At 47.1% G+C, this 19149-nt stretch overlaps 1 protein-coding gene across 4 annotated transcripts in view; it reads right to left on the reverse strand.

The window, feature by feature from the left end:
* Positions 1–17484, reverse strand: part of SUSD3 (sushi domain containing 3) — a 43365-nt gene extending 25881 nt beyond the window's left edge. For 2 of the 4 annotated variants that reach the window (XR_013957614.1, XM_080625242.1), the window contains exon 1: positions 808–863. Coding sequence is in view for 3 of the 4 variants with exons in the window: in XM_080625242.1 (XP_080481368.1) it covers positions 808–848 (41 nt within the window). In the remaining variant the exon portion in view is untranslated. Of the gene's footprint in view, positions 1–807; positions 962–17304 lie in introns of those variants that run through there. The other 2 variants (XM_080625244.1, XM_080625243.1) reach the window with 2 other exon arrangements.
* Between the last annotated feature and the right edge of the window lie 1665 nt (positions 17485–19149).

Consider the following 19149-nt stretch of genomic DNA (forward strand, 5'->3'; position numbering starts at 1 on the left):
TTCTGAGTAATAGGTGCAGCTGTAGTTGGTTCAGGTGCTCTTGACCCTTTCCTGCACTGTCCTTGCCCATGACAGTGTATGCTGAGTGATTAAAATCTCTGAATGTCAGGGCCATTGTCAGCATTATTCCTCAGCTGTAGATTTTAATATATTTTTCTTCACTTCAGCACTACAAAGATTTCCAACAGTCAATGTCCCATGAAACCATGGATATTTCCCTGCTTTGACCAGGGCTGTAACAGCACTATGTCGTCCCCAGAGGATCATTCCCATAGGAATGTAATTGGGGTAGGACCCCCAGAGGTTCTCACTAATGACAGCTAATGAGAGATCAGCTTTTGAAAGCTTCTATACCTGGCTCTACACAGATGATGAGCTGAAAGTTCATCAACTGCATATTACATACCTGCATTTGGCCAGAGCAGAAATATAATTTCTTCTTCCTCTTCACACTAAAGTCAAAACATTAACCTTGTCACTATTTTTTGCACTTTACAAATACTTTTATTACAATGCACAAATGGATGTTTGCTGGTTTGACTTTGTGAATTTCAGCCAAATTCGGATTAAATATCTCTGGATAAAATTTGCCCTTATTTTCACCAGTGATAGTCTTCTAATAACTCTTTTGTAAAATGCCTCCTGTAAGCTCTAGCATCCTTTGCCATTAACTGTCTATAATGTTTTTGTGGTTACTTGCTGCATTCACTTTTGTGCTAGGTTAATTTTACCCTTCCATCTCCAGAAAATCATTGTTTAGGTAAGCTTCCGCCTCCATATTTAAGCACATGTTCCAGAAAGACTTACTCATTGAATACTCCTGTTCTGGGTTCAGCTTTAGCAGTCATTTTTCTCCTTCTAAGTAGCTGGTGCAGTGCTGTGTTTTTGACTTTAGTCTGAGAACAGTGCTGACTGATAACACACCGATGTTTTTACTTGTTGCTCAGTAGTGCTTACCCCGATCAAGGACTTTCTCAGTCTCATGCTCTGCCAGGGAGGAGGGGAAGCTGGGAGGAAGCAGAGACAGGACACGTGACCCAAACTAACCAAAGAGGTATTCCATATCATAGCACGTCATGCCCACTATATAAACTGGGGGCAGTTACCCAGAAGGGCTAGATCGCTGCTCAGGTTAGGATGGGTATTGGTCAGCGGGTGGTGAGCGGTTGTATTCTCTTCCCTTGTTATTTCCCGTATCATTATTATTATTGGTGGTAGCAGTAGTGATTTGTGTTATACCTTAGTTACTGAACTGTTCTTATCTCAACCTGTGGGAGTTAAATTCTTTCCATTCTCCTCCCCATCTCTCCTGGAGTGGGAGGAGGGGAAGAAGAGGGGAAGTGAGTGAGCAGCTGTATGGTTCTGAGTTACCGGCTGGGCTTAAACCATGACAACTCTTCAGGCATGTTTATCTAATTATATCTGGTACAATCAAGAATTCCATTGTTGTTCTTTAAATACAGTATGTTTCTATTTTTGGTGTCAGCTGAGGCTGGTGGTGGAGGCTACATTGCCTCCTGAAGTGAAACACAAATACTGCATTTGTGCTGGCTGGATTTACACCTTGAGTTATATTTCTTTTCTAAACATCTAGAAAACATCACGTTCAGGTCTTGGTTTTCAGTAACTGTTAGCACCCAGAAATGTAAAACTGAATAAACCCCCTAATTATTGCTCACAGAGCTTTTGCAATAGCTACATCTCAACCCCCACCAATTCATGTCTGACAGCCAGCACCTAAAGCTAGGAGGAACACTTGAGGACTTAACAGCCTACCAGCCATTTCTATATAGTTTATAATAACCACAAAACCTCATGATGTGTTGTTCAGTTTTGAGTAGCTTCATGGCATGGTTTCTAGACTTGATAGGTGTCTCCAGCACCCAGTTCCCACTACTCTTCACTGTTGTTCTCCACTCCCAGCTCATGTTCTGCTTATGCTTCCAGATAGTGGCTATTACTCCCAAACATGAGAAGAAAACTCCCTTGCTGATACATCCCTATGAAACAAAGGCTGGAAATATATTTTTGGTTTTGTTTTTTTTTTTTTTTTTTGGTTTATTTTGAAGTCCAACAGAAGCTGTGAGGACTCTCCCTTGTTTAGTTTACTCACTGAAAAGGATTAACAAACTACCTTGTCCCCTCTGTGCAGCATGTCAACATAAAGCATTCACTCTGGCGAACCGAGATGGCCCTCAGCCATCAGCTGCCCAAGTCACTTCAAGTTCCTGCAGCTACCTCTGCAGCTCCTGGTAAAGCAAGACTTGATTTATACAAATGCATTTCTTAGCTTGGCTTCACACTAAGATGCTATCCAGCGTTCAAAAAATATCTGAACCTGCTGCTACTGTCTGCCAGCTGAGAAGAAGGGGATTGGCTATAGCAAATGAACAGATTTTTTCATATGAAAAATAACTGTCCTCAAGGTAAAGACACTACAGTGTAGCATACTCCATAAATTCTTAATTCAGCCAATCCTCTGGGTTCAGAAATAGCCACATACATAATTTCCATGCATTGAAAAATAAAATAGTAATGCAAGAATTAAGGCAAAATAATCTGAAATATCTCTTCTCATGTACAGCCAGGATTATCTGTATTGCAAAATCGATTTGTCAGAAAGAGTTACCATATGGTTTCATTGTCAGAAAGCTGTGGATTTATATTTTGCTGATAAGAAAACAGAAATGAAAGAGCAACCGAGACATGCTTACCCATTAAACATTCCCTGTGCGCCTTCCATAGTGAAACATAGACTAAAAAAATCAAATACACCACATAAGTATATACTAAAATGCTCTAAACCACAGCAATAATTACCTGAAAGCATGTTATCAAGATTGCCACTCAGGTTTTGCCGAAAGGAAATAATCCATGACTTTCCCTCATTATTCCCATACACACATAACTCAAGTCTTTGTGTTGCTTCTTGTTGACTATTTAATGCAACTAAAACATGCTGGAATAACCAGATGCCAGGAAGAGACAGAACATCAGGTTCTATAAACCCTGCAGGAAATAAACATGCTGATATTATTTGTGCAATACTCTCTGCCTACAGAAGCACGCCTTCAAAATTAGTTTCCTTGAAGTCATAGGCATAATGTTGACCATGCACAGGAGCCCCACAGAAGGGCTGCTGGAAGAGCTCGCCATGTCAAAAAACCAAATGTGAAGCAGCTAGAAGTGAAATGTGAACTATGAAAGAAAGCAGATGTAGTAAAGCATCTTGTGCTGGTGAAAAAACCAGGCCTTGGCATCGGTCCCCTCGCAACCGAGCCTCCACTCCCTTGCAGTGCTGGCTGTGAACTCTGCCAGGGCTGGGCTCTCAAATGCATCAAGTCCTGCAACATCAACTGGCTACCAGGAGGAGCGTATCCTCCCACTAGAAAATCCAGGCACTAGCATGGCTTCTGAAGAAACTGGTGTCAAATATGACAACAGCCCAGCAGTAGAAGAGGCAGGGGAGGTCCAGGCTCTTGAGGCTGCAGAGCATGTACAACGTCCCCAACTGTGATGCAGCCACTGGGAAGCACTATGGAGACTTCTCACTGCTTGGTGGCACCAGGTAATTGCCTGCTTCAGTCTTTTCTAACAAAAGCACACATCAGCAATGGCACAATTTGACTTTTCCTACCTATTTCACTGGTTTCAGAGAATCACTATAAGGCTGAGATGCTGGAAAGCTCTTCTAAACCTGCCTGCCTTCAACACATGGGTATGGCCCTAGAAGGTTATTCCACCGGGGGAGGTTGTGCCCCAAAACACATCCCTTTGCACATACATCACTGTAAGACCACCTCCCAGCTCAGCCACCACTGCCCGAGGGAGCTTCACACTCCAGGGTCTGATGGAGACCTGCAACAACTGCAAAAGCAGTCCTGCAGGTACCTGTTCCATGGTTAGTCCCATGGAGGAGCCATCTGGACAGCTACCGACAGTGAAACCTGAAGGTACCTACAGAACACGTCTGTCAAAGCATGTGGTCTGAAAAAAAACCCCGCAGCTTGTTGACCATACATGGGTCCTGCATCTGCCCCATTTCAGCATTTCCAAATGAGAACACTTCCTAAAAACCAATCTGGGTTTCTATTGAGAATGGTGAAAGAGATAATCCAAGTTCTGATCGTTCTCACAGGCCACCACTCATGGAAATGCCTTTTCAAAAAAGGTTATCCTCCCATTGAGAAGGAATTTCCATGCAATTAAGTGAGAAGGAGGGAAAAAACTAGTATTTGTGGTGAGTTTCTTCCTGTGTTTACACAAACGAGCTCTCTGCTCACGTGTATATTATAGCAGATACCTTCTGCTCACTCCTACTGACTTCCCCCTTTTTTCATGCAGTCCATTTTGTAGATAAACCTGATTTTTCAATGCACTGCTTGCAACGTAATTAACAACATGCAATGGATCTGCAGGAAGGGTGCACATACAGAAAACAGAGAAGCAAATGCATCCAGAGAAAAGAAAGAAACAGCAGTGTGAAACGCCAAGCAGCTCTGGAACACCAGCGGGGCAGGATCACTCACCAACACGACTTCAGATTAAGTGAGCAAAACCCCAGACCCAACCACTGCAGGATGCTGGGGACACTTCAGTGGAACTCTGAATCTCCTGAGCCTCATGCTCTGACTGGACAAAACTGATGGGAAGCTGACAAGAAGTTGCGGGCAAAGCACTAAATCACCCCATCAACACCATGGAGGTAGAGCAGGGGATGGTGCTGTCCAGAGCCACTGGATGGCTGCACCCACATCATGCAGGGCTGCAGGTCACTCGCTCCAAAAAGCTTCAATCCCTCCATCCAGATGGGAAAACATAGTGATGTATTGACCACTGCACGGTCCTTGATGACTCAGGGTCAGCAAATTCTTGGCTTTCATCTCCAAAAGAAACCCCTGTGCTATGCTGCTGTGAGATCTCACATCCAAAACTGAAGCAACAAATTAGGTACATCGCTCTTTACAATACCGAGCCTTTTTGTTTTCTGTCTCCCAGTATTTTCATCTGGCTTTCAAACAGCTCAGTGTAGTGAACAGGATGTAGCAACTCTGAGGAGTCAGCACTAAACACTTCACAACTCTACTCAGAAATAGCAGAATGTTGCAAGCAATCTTAATGCATGTCAAATCCAAAGTACATATTGCCCAATTGCTAGATTAGGGTTTGATTACAATGTGTGCAATGCACTCCTATTTCAAACATAAATAACATGGCAGATTGGTGTAAAAAGATTCTTATTGTATTTTACGTTACTCTTTTAAGAGAGGATTTGTTCCAGTGATCCTGCTGCCATCTCCATGAGTGACTTTTTTTTTGTCAATTTACATCACAGTCAGGTTATTCTCATCTGCAGATTTTACTCTTGGCTCTAGCAATGGGGGCAATACTGAGCATTTCTCTTCTTATGAGAACAATTAGATAAGAAATAAGAACAAAATGAAAACTGAGGTGTTTGATGCAGTCCTCAGTAAAGCAAGAACAGATGGGTTCTGCTTCATTAGTCTGTTTAGCAACACAAAAAAAACCAGGTTATGAGGCTTCTGAAAAGTTACTAATAGTACAGCTGCCGAGAACAGCAAGGACCTGTTAAACCTAAAGCAAATTACAAGTGTCCTATTTATCTCTTCACCATCACTTTCTTATTAAAAAAAAATAAATTATATCTATATGTGTATCTATATCTATATATGTATCTATATCTATATATGTATCTCCATTATGAAGCACACCCAAATTACGCCTTAATTCAAACATTTCCTAATTAAAAATTATCCATGGGAAGTGATGCCAACAGTTGCTTTTGTCACTGATTGTTTAGTGAATGGAGCTAATATTGCTGATGGTCTCCCCTTGCTGTCATCCTAAGCAGATAATAAATAAATTACATAGTTACACAATGCAGAGTTTGTGGCCCAGTTTGTAAAACAAAGATAAACAAAGAGAATAAAATTAAGAGGAGTAACTTGAAATAAGCTTTTGACCTGCACTTTAGCAGGGACCCTGGCTGTATCAAATGTCCTGCAGCAGACAGGTCACCAGGTAGGTTATCTCACCAGGATGCAGCCAAAATCCACAGCCCTAGAGGGCTGAGTCCCAGCACGCTGACCCCAGCAGGCAGTGAGAGATCCAGCCCTTGCTCTGCTTGCCTCCAAAGTCTGTTAGCAGTGCTTCTTGCATAAGCATTGGTATTCACAGGAAGGAGGACAGAAGTAACTAGTTACACAATACCAGAGTCTTCTACAGATGGTCCTCAGCCTCCCCCATGCATCTCTACATCCTCAGTTTCCAGAGAGGTTCAAAGCCAAAGCAAGATGCAAGTGTTATCCCAGGATCTGCCACCCCGTCTTCAGGTAAAGCCAAGCAGAATCAGGGACATAAGAAACATAAAGCAAGACAAATGAATCCATCAGCTCAACTCTGAATTTGAAATTTTCAAATCGGGAGAACAAAGATTAGGAGCATCCCTGCACTTTCCCTCTGCTGCCAGGTCACTATCTGTCCTCAGCCAGGTTTTGAGAGGCATATCTTTGCTGGTGGAAGTGTACTTCATGAAACATCAATGAAGTCTGCAAGTTTATACTTTTGACTTTTATCATTACTTTTCCCCAGTACTCACAAATAACCTCTCATTTGTTAAACCTGTGCAGCTGATCGTAACATACCTGCACATGGTGCAAAGCTATATGTGGACTCCATTCAGCAGACCCTAGGTATTATCCACTGGAAACTGTGCTGACCAGAAATGCTAAAATTTTCCCTTCTCCATAGTCAAGATAAGAGATTACCTTGGACCAATGCTCAAAGCATTTGTCATTATCACAATAACTGCAAGAAAACAATCATTGCAAACAAGTAAAAATTAACAAATATGTTACAGAAGGCCACTGATTCTGGGAAATCTGGATTTCAGCATCCAGTTCCATATTTAGCACCTGGCTAACACAGAGCAGGTACCAAGAACAAAACATTCAAGTTTTACTAGCAGTCTGTCTTTGGCGAGCTCTTCTCCACACTCATACGGGAACCTGATGTGAGAGAGAACCAACAAATGCTTACAATAGCAAAACTATCCAAGCACTCTCCCTTCACACAGAGGTGATGATCAGCATTTCAGGGGGATGGAGGAGGTTGCAGGCACTTGCCTATAGGAACTTGAACTGGAAAACCTGACCCTATTGTCTCTCTCCAGCATCCTTGTAGGCCCCCTGCTCTGAGGTCTCCACACAGTTTCCCTTCTCCAGGGTGAACAACCCCGATGTTCTCAGCCTTTGTATGGAAGGTGCTCCAGCCCCTTGATGATCCTTATGGCCTGCTCTGGGCTTGCTCCAACAGCTCCATGTCCTTCTTCAATAGTCTATTTAATTTGCAATAGACAGGGTAGAAATTCAGGGCTTCATTGAAAAGCTAGCCACTGGAGAAGCCTAAAGAAAACCTCACTCCTATTTTCACAGGGAAAGCATATGTCTGTTAGGAGCCACAGATGGAGGTAGGACGAAGGATGCAATCTGACAGGGTGTCCCACAGGATGCCCTGCGTTGCATTTGGAGAGCCCTTCAGTAATGTCCCATACACTGACATGCTGTCACTCCTCACCACTAACCTGGGCACTAGGGAGCTCAGCCCTGCTGGGTGTTCAGCCTCTGTACAGCCAGTGACAGCTCCGGGTTATCTGCCTGCAGCAACTGTTTGGGCTGGCTTGTGTGCAGCAGTGTGCAAACACACTGGGTAATGGCTGTCACTGATAAGAGCAGATGTCCCCCGATGATGTGGCTGGTGGCCTTTAGCTTCTGTGTAACAGTTGCCAGAGTGGGCACAACCTCTATGGTCAGCAGAAATCCCTGCCAGTGAAGGAGACATGGAGTGAGCACTGTACCCATGCTACCTGGACCAAAAAATGTCCAAGTGTCCAGAGCTGGCCAGAAACTGCTTCAGGCACTGGAAAATTCACCTCAATGTGAAATTTTAGCTGGAGCAGTAATACTTGCTACTTGATGGTTACACGCTCTTTTTTGGCCAAAAAGCCCCAAAACGTAGAAATTGCATTTGCACAAAGCACTTATTTGTAAAAAATATAGAAACTTTTCAGCCTTTTCTGTTTGAAATTACTTTCTTGTTTTAAAATGGACTATTGAATACAGATTTCTAGGGGAATTCCCAACCATCCTGTTAAGCAAAACCAACCTGAATGCTAGAGACCTTGCTTGTGTTTGACTCCCTGGCTGGCCTGTTTCAGCTTCTACAAGTCCTTTTTCCTTCCCAACAGCAACCCGAAGCTGCTCCTGTACTTGGTTTGCTGTGTTAAGCTGCTAAATGCACATCACAGAGCTGTGACCCGGCATTCACAACTGTCAGCAAGAATTTCTGTGAATAACTGATTTTTTCAGACACCAGTCTGAACGAGTTAGCAGTACCAGTGTTTATTATGGTGCTAGAAATCAGTCACGGACTGAGAAACAACAGCCAGATTTAAAAACCTTCTCTGCGGTTATCTCACTTTTATTTTGATTCCTGGTTTTCAGCTGCTGGGTTTGGCTTTCCTGTTCCTGTGCTTCACTCGTGACAGCAGACGGGCCTGCAACCAGGAGCCTGGCCACAGACACAAAAGGAACCTGCAAAACTGCAGTGTGTGAAAGTCACGCAGCATCCTGCCAGAAACCACCTGAGCAGCAATGATTAACGGTGCCAGTCCATCAGCACATCTGCTTTCAGCCTACTTGGCCACAGGGATTACTGAAAGATGGCATGAAGATAGACAGGGATGCCAGTGTAAGGACAGGGAACCAGGCCATTGTGTTTAGTTTTTCCCATTAAAAAAAGTTAATGATCGCAGGTCAGTTATATGCAGAAGTAGCTTAAGTGAGTAGATCAAAGGACTGCATGCTCTTTACTCTCTTGTACTGCACTTGTCTAAGAAACTAAGATCTGCATCAGATAATTCAGCTAAATCACTGGCGTCTTACGGATGGCCAGAATATGGTGCAAGGATAATCTCTAATTAATATTTAAAATGAGAATAAATCATAAAATCAGGGAATACCAGGATGGAAGGGACCTCAAGGATCATTTGGTCCAACTTTTTAGATGTCCCAGCACCCTGTCAGGTGAATCTTAACAGTGCCCAATGTTGGGGAGTCACCACTTTCCTGGGGAGATTATTCCAGTGGCTGCTTGTTCTCATTGTGAAAAATTTTCCTCTCATGTCTAGTCAGAATCTTCCCAGGAGTAACTTGTGCCCATCACCCCTCGTCTTTCCCATGGGACTCTTTGTAAAAAGGGAGTCTCCATCTTCTCTGTAGCCAACCCTTAAATACTGGAGAATGGTGATAAGGTCACCCTTGAGCCTTCTTCTCTCCAGGCTGAACCTGGAGATCCAGCTCTCTCAACCTTTCCTCACTCGGCTTCCAAGCCCTTGGATCATCTTTGTGACCCTTCTCTGGACCTTCTCCAGCCTGTCCACATCTTTTTTGTAGCAGGGATCAAAACTAAACACAGTATTTCAGGGGTGGCCTGACAAGCACCGAGTGGGACAATGACATCTTTATCTCTGCGAGTGATGCCCTTGTTGATATAACTCCATGTCCTGTTGACTTTCTGTGCTGCAGCTGCATTCTGGTCACCCCTCTTGACCCCCAGGTCTCTTTCCTAGAGCTGCTCCACACATAGGCAGATCCCAGCCTGTGCTGCACTCCTGGATTGGATTTTCCCAGGTGCAAGACCTTGCACTTGTCCCTGTTGAACTCCATCAGATTCTTGTCAGCCCACTCTTCCAGCTCATCCAGGTGATCCTGCAGAGTGGCTCTCCCTTACAGAGCGTCCACTTTCTCACTCAGTTTGGTATCACCACCAGATTTTGCCAGGTAACACCTGATCCCAAGTTCCAGAGCACACAGAATCATAGAACCAACTCGGCTGGAAAAGACCTTTAAGATGATCAAGTCCAACCATTCCCCAGCACTGCCAAGGCCACCCCTAACCCATGGCACTGAGGCCTCGTCTCCACGGGCTGTGAACACTTGCAGGGACGGTGACTGCAGCCCTGCCCTGGATAGCCTGTTCCAATGCCTGAGCACCCTTTGGGGCAGGAATTGTTCCTCAGCTCCATCTAAACCTGCCCTGGTGCAGCTTGAGGCCGTTTCCTCTTGTCCCATCCCTTGTTCCTTGAGAGCAGAGCCCAGCCCCTCCTGGCTCCATCCTCCTGTCAGGCAGTTGTAGGGAGCGATCAGGTCCCCCCTGAGCCTTCTCTTCTCCAGACTGAACCCCCCAGGTCCCTCAGCCGTTCCTCATTACACTTGTGCATACAAAGAAACTAGACAGCGTTGGACCCAATATGGATCTGAGAAGGACCCCACTTGTGTCAGGTCACCAGTTTGACAAGGAGCTATTCATCACCACATTCTGGATGCCGGTCGGCTCCCACTACTACACGGACCACTTGTCCAGACTGTAACAAATTCATTTCTCCAGGAAGAGGCTGCAGGAAACTGTATCAAAAAGTGAAAAACTTTGTGCCAATCTGTAGTTCTGTGTTTATTATTGGTAACTGAACAAACACCAGAGTGCTTTCTTTCTTATGCAAAACTGCCAGTGACTTCATGGGGCACCTCTTTAGAGCAAAGCAAAACCTACACGTTCAGACCAGGTGCCTCTTCTGACCCAACCAACAAGCAAAGGTCTTGGAGATTACTGCAGTTCTGAGGAGAAACTCTCCTGGGTATAATTCTGATGGCACAGATTTCAGCTTTCCTGAACAGGAAGAATCAAACAACCAACTAGCCCCTTGCACCTCTTCCAGCCATCTCAGCCCAAAATGTCTTCCCAAACACTGCTTCCCATCCCATGCATGCTCTCGGGTTTTTGCACACCATCCTTTCCCTTCTCCTAAGCCAGCTTCTGTCCCCATCAAAATCATTCTCAAAGACCCTCTGCTTAGGCAACTTGTACGTGTGAGCAGCACTGTGTTTGGCTTTACTTCATCCCAGAAATAACTTCATAATCACTCCCAAGTCGATTAGAGGAAAAGCAAGCTGTTATCACATCCTCTTCCCCACAAGGGTTTCTAACAGCCACTACTCCTCCAATTTACAGTGGTGCAGTAGCAAGCGCAGCCCCTCCATGCAGCCGGGGGCTGTGGGGCCAGCATCCCTGTATCTGCAGACAGGCTCCACTCTGGTGGCAAGAGCTGGTATGTAAACTAGGCATCAGCTCAACCCCATCTCGGAGACCCTCAAGAGATACAGGAATTGATTGGAGAAGCGCTCCGTGACCTGGCAGCATGTGCTGGAGCCCAGAACCCCTCCGTGTGCTGGGCTGCATCCCCAGAGCCTGAGCAGCAGCTCAGGGAGGGGATCCTGCACCTCTGCTGTGCTCTGGGGAGACCCCCCCTGCAGCCCTGATCCAGCTCTGGAGCAGCAGCACAAGAGGGACGCGGAGCTGTTGGAGCGACTGCAGAGGAGCCCATGGAGATGCTGCGAGGGCTGGAGCAGCTCTGCTCTGGAGCCAGGCTGAGAGAGCTGGGCTGGGGCAGCCTGGAGAAGAGAAGGCTCCTGAAGGGGAGACCTTAGAGCAGCTCCAGTGCCTAAAGGGGCTGCAGGAAACCTGGAGAGGGGCTTTGGACAAGGGCCTGTAGGGATAGGCCAAGGGGAATGGCTTTAACCTGCCAGAGGAGAGACTGAGATGAGCTCTTAGGCAGAAGCTCTTCCCTGTGAGGGTGCTGAGGCTCTGGCATGAACTGGATGAGCTTCAAGGTCCCTTCCAACTGAAACCAGTCTGTGATTCTACAATTTATTTTGGTGAGCAATTGCTCATTCTGCAAGTTCTGCATTTCTCACTGTCATCTTAAACCAAAACAAAATGCAAGAAGCAGACTTCCATGAAGACTGCAAAATCGTCTGTCAATCTTTAGATCCACTGAGCTAGTCAAAACTGCTCCTCAGAATAACCTACTTGGTTATCTGTGACTGCATTTGAAAGACAGCATGTCAATAATACGCCTAAATGAAAACTAACAACTGTCCTACATGTTGGCTTGTCTCCATCAGATTACTGAAGGCAAGACTCTTTGTGCAGGCATATAAGTCAGTGGTGATCATGACTAAATAAGATGAGCAGTGCTAATTTCAGCACAGCTGAAGTTCTCTGTTGTAGAGCTGCAGACATGTGACGGGAGGCTTCACTTTCTCACAAGAAACATCCAAAGACCTCCTCGCTGTGTCACTGCGGAAACAGCGAAATCAGCAGTGTTTTGGCTCTTTAAAATGAACCACATTTCTGGTCACAACTAACCCAGAAAGTGCTGGATTATCTGTTGCCATTTGGGTGGTTTTGTCTTTGTGTTTTAAGGCTGATTTCTGATTTTTGAAATATCAATGTTTTGGGGCCAAAACATTCAGCTCCTTTTGTTCCCTAGCTGAAATTCTGAAGTCTAGACATAATTCATCTCTATAACCTAGGTTATTTAAGAGTAGCTAGAACACAGTGTTGAAGAAAACCACAGGGAACAATCTTGCACTGTGAAAGAATGTGCCAGAAGACCTAATAACTCTTTTCTTTTTCTATTTTGTACTGGTTTAGAGTGTTCATTACAAGCACAAAAATCATTCCCTCAAAGCAGTAACAATGCCTGGTGCAAATGCCTAACCACTAATATTAGCATCTTGCAGTACAGGAGAGAAAACCAATTAGCTGAAATTCTGCAACTGTCACTTCTTTTACCCTATTTAATAAAAAGTTTTACTTCTATCTCATGGGAGAAGAAGGAAGGAGAAATAACCCTGAAAAAAGCCACAAGTCCATATATTCCAATACGTGCCATCTCCTACCCTTGGAATTGAAAACTCAGGATCAATATTTTCTTCCCCAACCTAAAAACTGAGCCGTGCCTCAAGACTGCAGGAACAATGTGAGAAGCCTCCTGGCAGCACTTCTGCAGAGCAGCAGTGCTCTTGGGTTTGAAAAACAACTTTGCTTTTGCTTTCCTAGAAGAGAAACTGTAAGTTCTCAGGGTCACGATTTTACTGTTTCTGCACTGGCAAGGAAACTCACTCCAGAAAATAAAAGTTGCTCATAACAAAAGAACAGACACCTCAAGTCATGCCAAGGGTACACCCATCCTGGTACCTACCTCCCACCACGGCTACTACCAGTCATCCAGAGTATAACCAAGCAAACATATAGTGATACCTCTTCCACCCTTCAGCAAAATGCAGCTTGTGTCTGTCCTAAACCAGAGATCATGTCTCTTCCCTTAAACGGTGTCTGCTAGATAATTTCTTCCATGACTTAGTCTTGGGGTAGCATTCACAGGGTCCTGCAGCATGTTCCACCTCGCCTTAGGCAGCCTCTCTTTGTCCCTGGTAGAGGGAGGCAGAGGGACAAAGCAGAACCACAACTACAGACAACAACCAAGCAGCAGACCTAAGAATTCACAACCTGGCAAAATGATTGTTTCTGTCATGTTCTACATTTATTCCCTATATTCCCTTTGTCTGTATCTGCACTGATGTCTGTACATGCATCTAGATGTTTAAAGAAGTATGCACAGCCCTGGTCTAAAAGAGCTGCAAGATTGCTTTAAGGAATGAGGGGGGAATCACAGCAAAACCCAAGGTACCACCCTGGAAAAAGAGTGCCAGAGCCCCCAGCTTCAGCAACACAGAGGCTAAAAGCAATGATACATCTCTGTTACTCGTTCCTCTTTTTCCTATTGCACCCAAAGACCTCCCAATATAATTTGAGCATCTCAGAGGCAACAGCAACTCAGTGGCAATGCTGGGTTGGTGGCCACAAACCCCCTTGATGGCAATTCCCACAGGGCAGGGAAGCATTCTGGCCACCACTGACATGAGCACTTCAGAACTGCAGAGGCTCTTCCAGATGATAGAATGACCCTGGCAAGAGATGGTCGATGAGTATCTGTCCATAATGAACTACTGCAGAAAGGCAATATTACTGTAATGCTGCCATTGACAGCAAAACAACCACAGTACGATATGGAACACATAAAAGCATTTGTATCATTTAAAAATGTAAGAGACTGAATTGAAGAAGGCTTCTCAGCTTTGATATATTGCTGCACTTTTCCCCCACCCCATGCACATTTGCCCTTCTAATACAGAGTATTTGAGCCACACGCTGCGCTTCCCAAGATGTAAGCCAGGCTCCTATAGCTCCTTTTCCTAGCTGAACCTCCTCGAGCATGGGGTGGAATAGTTCTCCCTGCTCAGGGTGAGACTGTCAGAGAGAGAAACCAGTCATACAATCATAGAACCATAGAATCAACCAGAATGGAAAAGACCTTTAAGATCACCAAGTCCAACTCTTCTCCAGCACTGGCAATGCTACCACTAACCCATGTCACTGAAGGCCCCATCTATGCAGTTTTTAAACCTCAAAACATGGGAGAAGCAGAGGGTGTCTGAGTTTCACAGCTGTGCTTCAGAAAGCTGCAAGACCCTTTAAGTGCCTACAGGCTGTGCCGGGGAACTTCCTCTAACTTTTCTCCCATTCGTGTGTTGATTCAAATGGAAATCTTGCCATGTTTGGTTTTCATTCTCTGCAAAAGGAATGTGTGAGGCCTGAAATTTTACAAGGGGGGGTGCACTCAATCAAACCAGCATGAAAACTGATCACCAACAACGTCCACCTAACTCAATACATTCATAGTAACAAGTGCATATTCAACAAAGGGGAAATCTGGACAGATGGTGAAGGCTGTGACAAACCTCCAGAAAGCAGCAGGACAATGAGAGGAGACAAAGGAGCATGACACCCAGCAAAGGTCTGGCAAAGCCCCATGTGCCAGAAGCATCTCTGCTGGTCCTACAGCGGATGCAACAGCCACAGGCAGGCATAAGCCATGCCCTCATCCTCCATACTCACTTCGTAGTCCAACTGAGCACCTCACTGAGAACAGCTCCACAGCTTTGGTGTACTTGGCTTGGAAAAAGTTCTGTTTGTTGTTCTATTTGGAGACCTGGCTGAGAGAGGCCAGGTTTGTAGAGATCAGCAGCATTAACTGGGGGTGGATTTCTAGTCTGAACGACAAATTTATTTTTAATTTTTTTTTGAAGTTCATGAATTTCTGGGTGTTTTGCCATGGATCTACACGGTCAAGATTAGCCAAGGCAGGAACAGAAAGGCTGAGCATAACACGGGAATGCCACTTCTAACTTCACTTTAATTGTGGGCAAACCCTGCCTTAATTTAACATCTAAATTTAACAGAGCAAATAAAAGCAGCCAAATATATGTGATTTTACAAAAGAAAAAAAGTCAATAACTAGTAACATTAGCATCAAACAGAGCACCAGGGTCTACACTTGTGCTTGAGTTGTTAATTCTCTAAGCAGGTTCCCCAGAAGTTGTCTTGCATTTTTAAAATTAACTGCCATATTAAATTCAAATTAAATGCTCAGTTAAGCACATTCAGTGTGTGCAATTTAAAGCACTGCTACACTTTAAGCCCAAACACATTTGCTCATTTCTATCAACACAACAAAATTGGGTCATTGATAAAGTCTGTTAGAATTGAATAAGCACTTTAAGTCACAGAGCCTGTTGGAAGAAGGGGCCCCTGTATTTCAGGAGCACCCAGACCTGCTTGTGCTGAAGCCAGGGAAAAACCCTGTCTACACTGCTATGTGCATTTGGGCAGGGAGCCAGGCTGTGAGAGCTGGGCTGGTTCAGCCTGGAGAAGAGAAGGCTTCTTAAAGGAAGACCTTAAAGCAGCTCCAGTGCCTAAAGGGGCTGCAGGAAACCTGGAGAGGGGCTTTGGACAAGGGCCTGTAGGGACAGGACAAGGGGAATGGCTTTAACCTGCCAGAGGGGAGACTGAGATGAGCTCTTAGGCAGAAACTCTTCCCTGTGAGGGTGCTGAGGCGCTGGCACAGGGTGCCCAGAGAAGCTGTGGCTGCCCCATCCCTGGCAGTGTTCAAGGCCAGGTTGGACACAGCGGCTTGGAGCAACCTGCTCTGGTGGAAGGTGTCCCTGCCTGTGGCAGGAGTTGGAGCTGGATGAGTTTTACGGACCTTCCAACCTAAACCAGTTTGTGATTCCATAGTTCTATGGAAACTGCTCACCCATAGCTGCCCAGAGCTCTCACTGGCTGCTCATGCACCTGCATTCCTGCTTCAGGCTTGCTGGTAGCCACAGCTCTGCCTCTGCCTGGAGCCAGCTGCCGGAGGGGTTGCAGCCCCTTGCAGTGAGCACAGCCACCCATGTCAGGGCCAAACCCCCTATCAGCTCCCATCATCATCAAGTAAATGGGATGAAGTTCATTCAAGTCAGAGGTTTCGAAATGATGTTGTGATCTACAGGATCAAATTTAATAACAAAACTAAGTGGGGAGAGAAAGAAAAGGAAGGAAAAAGCTTTGATTGTTTTTTCATTCCACTCCTCAGTGTATTGTCCTATTCCATTAAAACACCACTCTCTTAATTTTCTACCCAGTCAACTGACATCTGCCCAGAGTCAGTTTCTCTTTGAGGACCAGCATCTCCCAAGAGAACTGCCGTGCTGTACACTTCCCTCCTCGCAAGGATGCTTGCCCAGCCCGCAGCACCCCAAGGGCGACCCAGTAACCCGAAAAAACCCCATCAGTTAGCGGCAGTGCCTCCTATTCACCCGAATTAATGAAACTCCGGAGAGACCCATGCAGCGAAGGGCTGCCTGGGGACCCCCCGGCAAAGCCGCTGCTCCAAGCTGCTGCCGGGCTCCAGCAGCCCCTCTGCTGAGGCACCGAGAGGACCGGCCACAGGGGCTCTGGGCAGGGCCTCCCCTGCTGGGACACTCATCACTGGGGATGCCCGGGCCGGCCTCCGCCCCACCTGATCCCGCACCTCCGGGGCGGCCACCACAGCCTTTGGCCGCAGGAGCCGCCGTTCCCCGCCGAGCAGAGCCGTGCCCGTGCCGCCAGGACCCCGCCGAGCCTCGGGGCGGCTCCGGGACACTCGCCCGGGACGTTGTGTCCCAAGAACTTCAGAGTGGGGGCGAGGATCTCCCCACTGCCCTCTGGGGCCACAGGGACCGGCAGCGGAGCCCACACGGAAAGGGGCAGGGGATGCCCTGCCTGGTGAGCGGTTCCGCGGCTGAAGGAGCAGGCAGGGAGGTAACGCGAGCCCGGCCCGGGTCCCGCGCCTCCTCCCGGGGAACGCATCTCGGTCCAGAGATGCCGCATCCCTACGCGGTGGGGAGGAGGGGAAGGTCCCGCACCCGGCCCTGGGCCCAGCGCTGCCCTCGGTGCGGCGCAGGAGGAACTTGTAAGAGGAACGATTCGGGACCGCCCGGGGCCGTTCTGCGCTCATACCTGCGTATCGGTGGGGGCCGCCGCTGTCCCGCCCGGGCGCGGCAGTCCACGGCACGTCCAGCCCCGGCGCCGTGCCTGCCGGCATGGCTCCACCGGCCCCGCCGAGCCCCGGCAGGTGCAGCCGCGACGCCGCCGCCCGCCCTCCGCCGCCGGGGCCGGGCCGGAGGGGGCGGTGTCCCGCGGGAGATGCTGCCCCCGCCCCGCGGAGCAGGAGGGGGAGGAGGAAGGCGGGAGCAAACGCTCTGCGGGAGTCGTTCCCCGCCCGCTGCGGCCCCGGGGCACCGGGCAGCGCCGTGCGGTGACACACGCACCCACTGGGGCTGCTGCCACCGGCACCTGGGGCTTGGCCCGTTCACACACGGTTCCCCCAGAGCTGCCTGGCTGGGATGCGGCTGCCTGCCCCGCCTGCACTCCTCCTCTGCTGCCGGCCCTGCCTGCACCGGCGCGCTGCCTGGCCTTCCTGCACCCCCTGCTGCCTGTCCTGCCTGCACCTCACCCCGCTGCTTGCACCCCACCCTGCTGCTTGCCCTGCCTGCGCTCGGTGCCTAACTTGCCTTCAGACCCCCCTCCGATTGCCCTGCTTGCACCACCCCGCTGCCTGCAACCCCCTGTGCCTGCCCTGCCTGCATCTCCCTGCTGCCTACTCTGCCTGCTTCTTGCCTGCTCTGCCTGCCCTGCCTGCTGCCTGCCCGTGGCCCCAGTGCAGCCAGGGCCCGGGCTGCTCTCATGGGTCTGATCTTATTCCAAACACATTGCCTACTGCTTTTTGTGCAATTACATGCCAGGAGCCACATCTCTCACATACCTGCAGCTCACAGTCTTCAAAGCTGCACTTGTTATCACGAGGATCTGAAACGAAACTCAATGGACAGTGCCAAGATCCAGCATCTTCCTACCAAGGACCTGGGTTGCACACACTAACATGCACAGACTATCCAGTGGAATCCCACTGCCTTGCATTCACCTGGGGTGTATATTGTGTTTATCGCATCCTGGCCTTATCCAGGCAGCATTACCTCCAACGAGGAAGTTTGGGTCTCAGTAGTGAACAATCTCAGGGAGACTGTTAACCTGCTGACACTGGCAGTAGGTTCAGAAAAGTACTTCAGTGGTTTGGACTGTGTGTCCAAGAAAAGCAAAAGGAGGAACAGCAGGCTCTTCTGAAGGAACACTGTTCTTTGGTGCTGAGCATATGGGCTGGGGCCCACACTGAGTGCTGTGGTTATTAACACTCACTCTGCTTGTTTTACCCTCTCATTATTTTTTTCACATGGAACTAGAAGAAAAAAAAGTCTGCAGGAGCAGACTGGAGAGATGAAATTCCAAGATGTACCAAACCCAAATAGACTAAGAAAAGCCTCCTAAGGCTCTTCTGGCAACATCAAATGGAAAGGGATAGTACGCATGGGTAGTGGTGATGCAGCTACTCTGCTACTTGACATAGCACTGTTGCCTGTGAGCTTATTTGGCAGAGAGTCCATAGAAATATTGCAGACATAAATGACTGCTATTTCCATCTCTACGACTAAAACATATTTTAAAAGTAACACTTGGTCACATTCTAGCAAACTAACAACATTTTTTACAATGCTGCAGCTCATGAATTAGGTCTGTATTTCCAGTAATGCGAAATGCTCATAAATTTAATTAAAGTCAACAAGAAACTATAGCTTCTGCAATCAAGTCCTTCATGTCTGTGAAGCCAGTGGAATACCAAAGACAGATAAGTGATTTTTTCCGTAAGCCGTTGTTACTACAACTGTTATTATACAATTAGAGTTGAACAAACTGTGTTGCAATTCAAATCTTTCCTTACAGGCACTTACAGAAGCAAGTTCAGAAGCA

Source organism: Psittacula echo (genome assembly GCF_963264785.1).
Source record: "Psittacula echo genome assembly, chromosome: 9".
In the NCBI taxonomy this organism is placed as follows: domain Eukaryota; kingdom Metazoa; phylum Chordata; class Aves; order Psittaciformes; family Psittacidae; genus Psittacula; species Psittacula echo.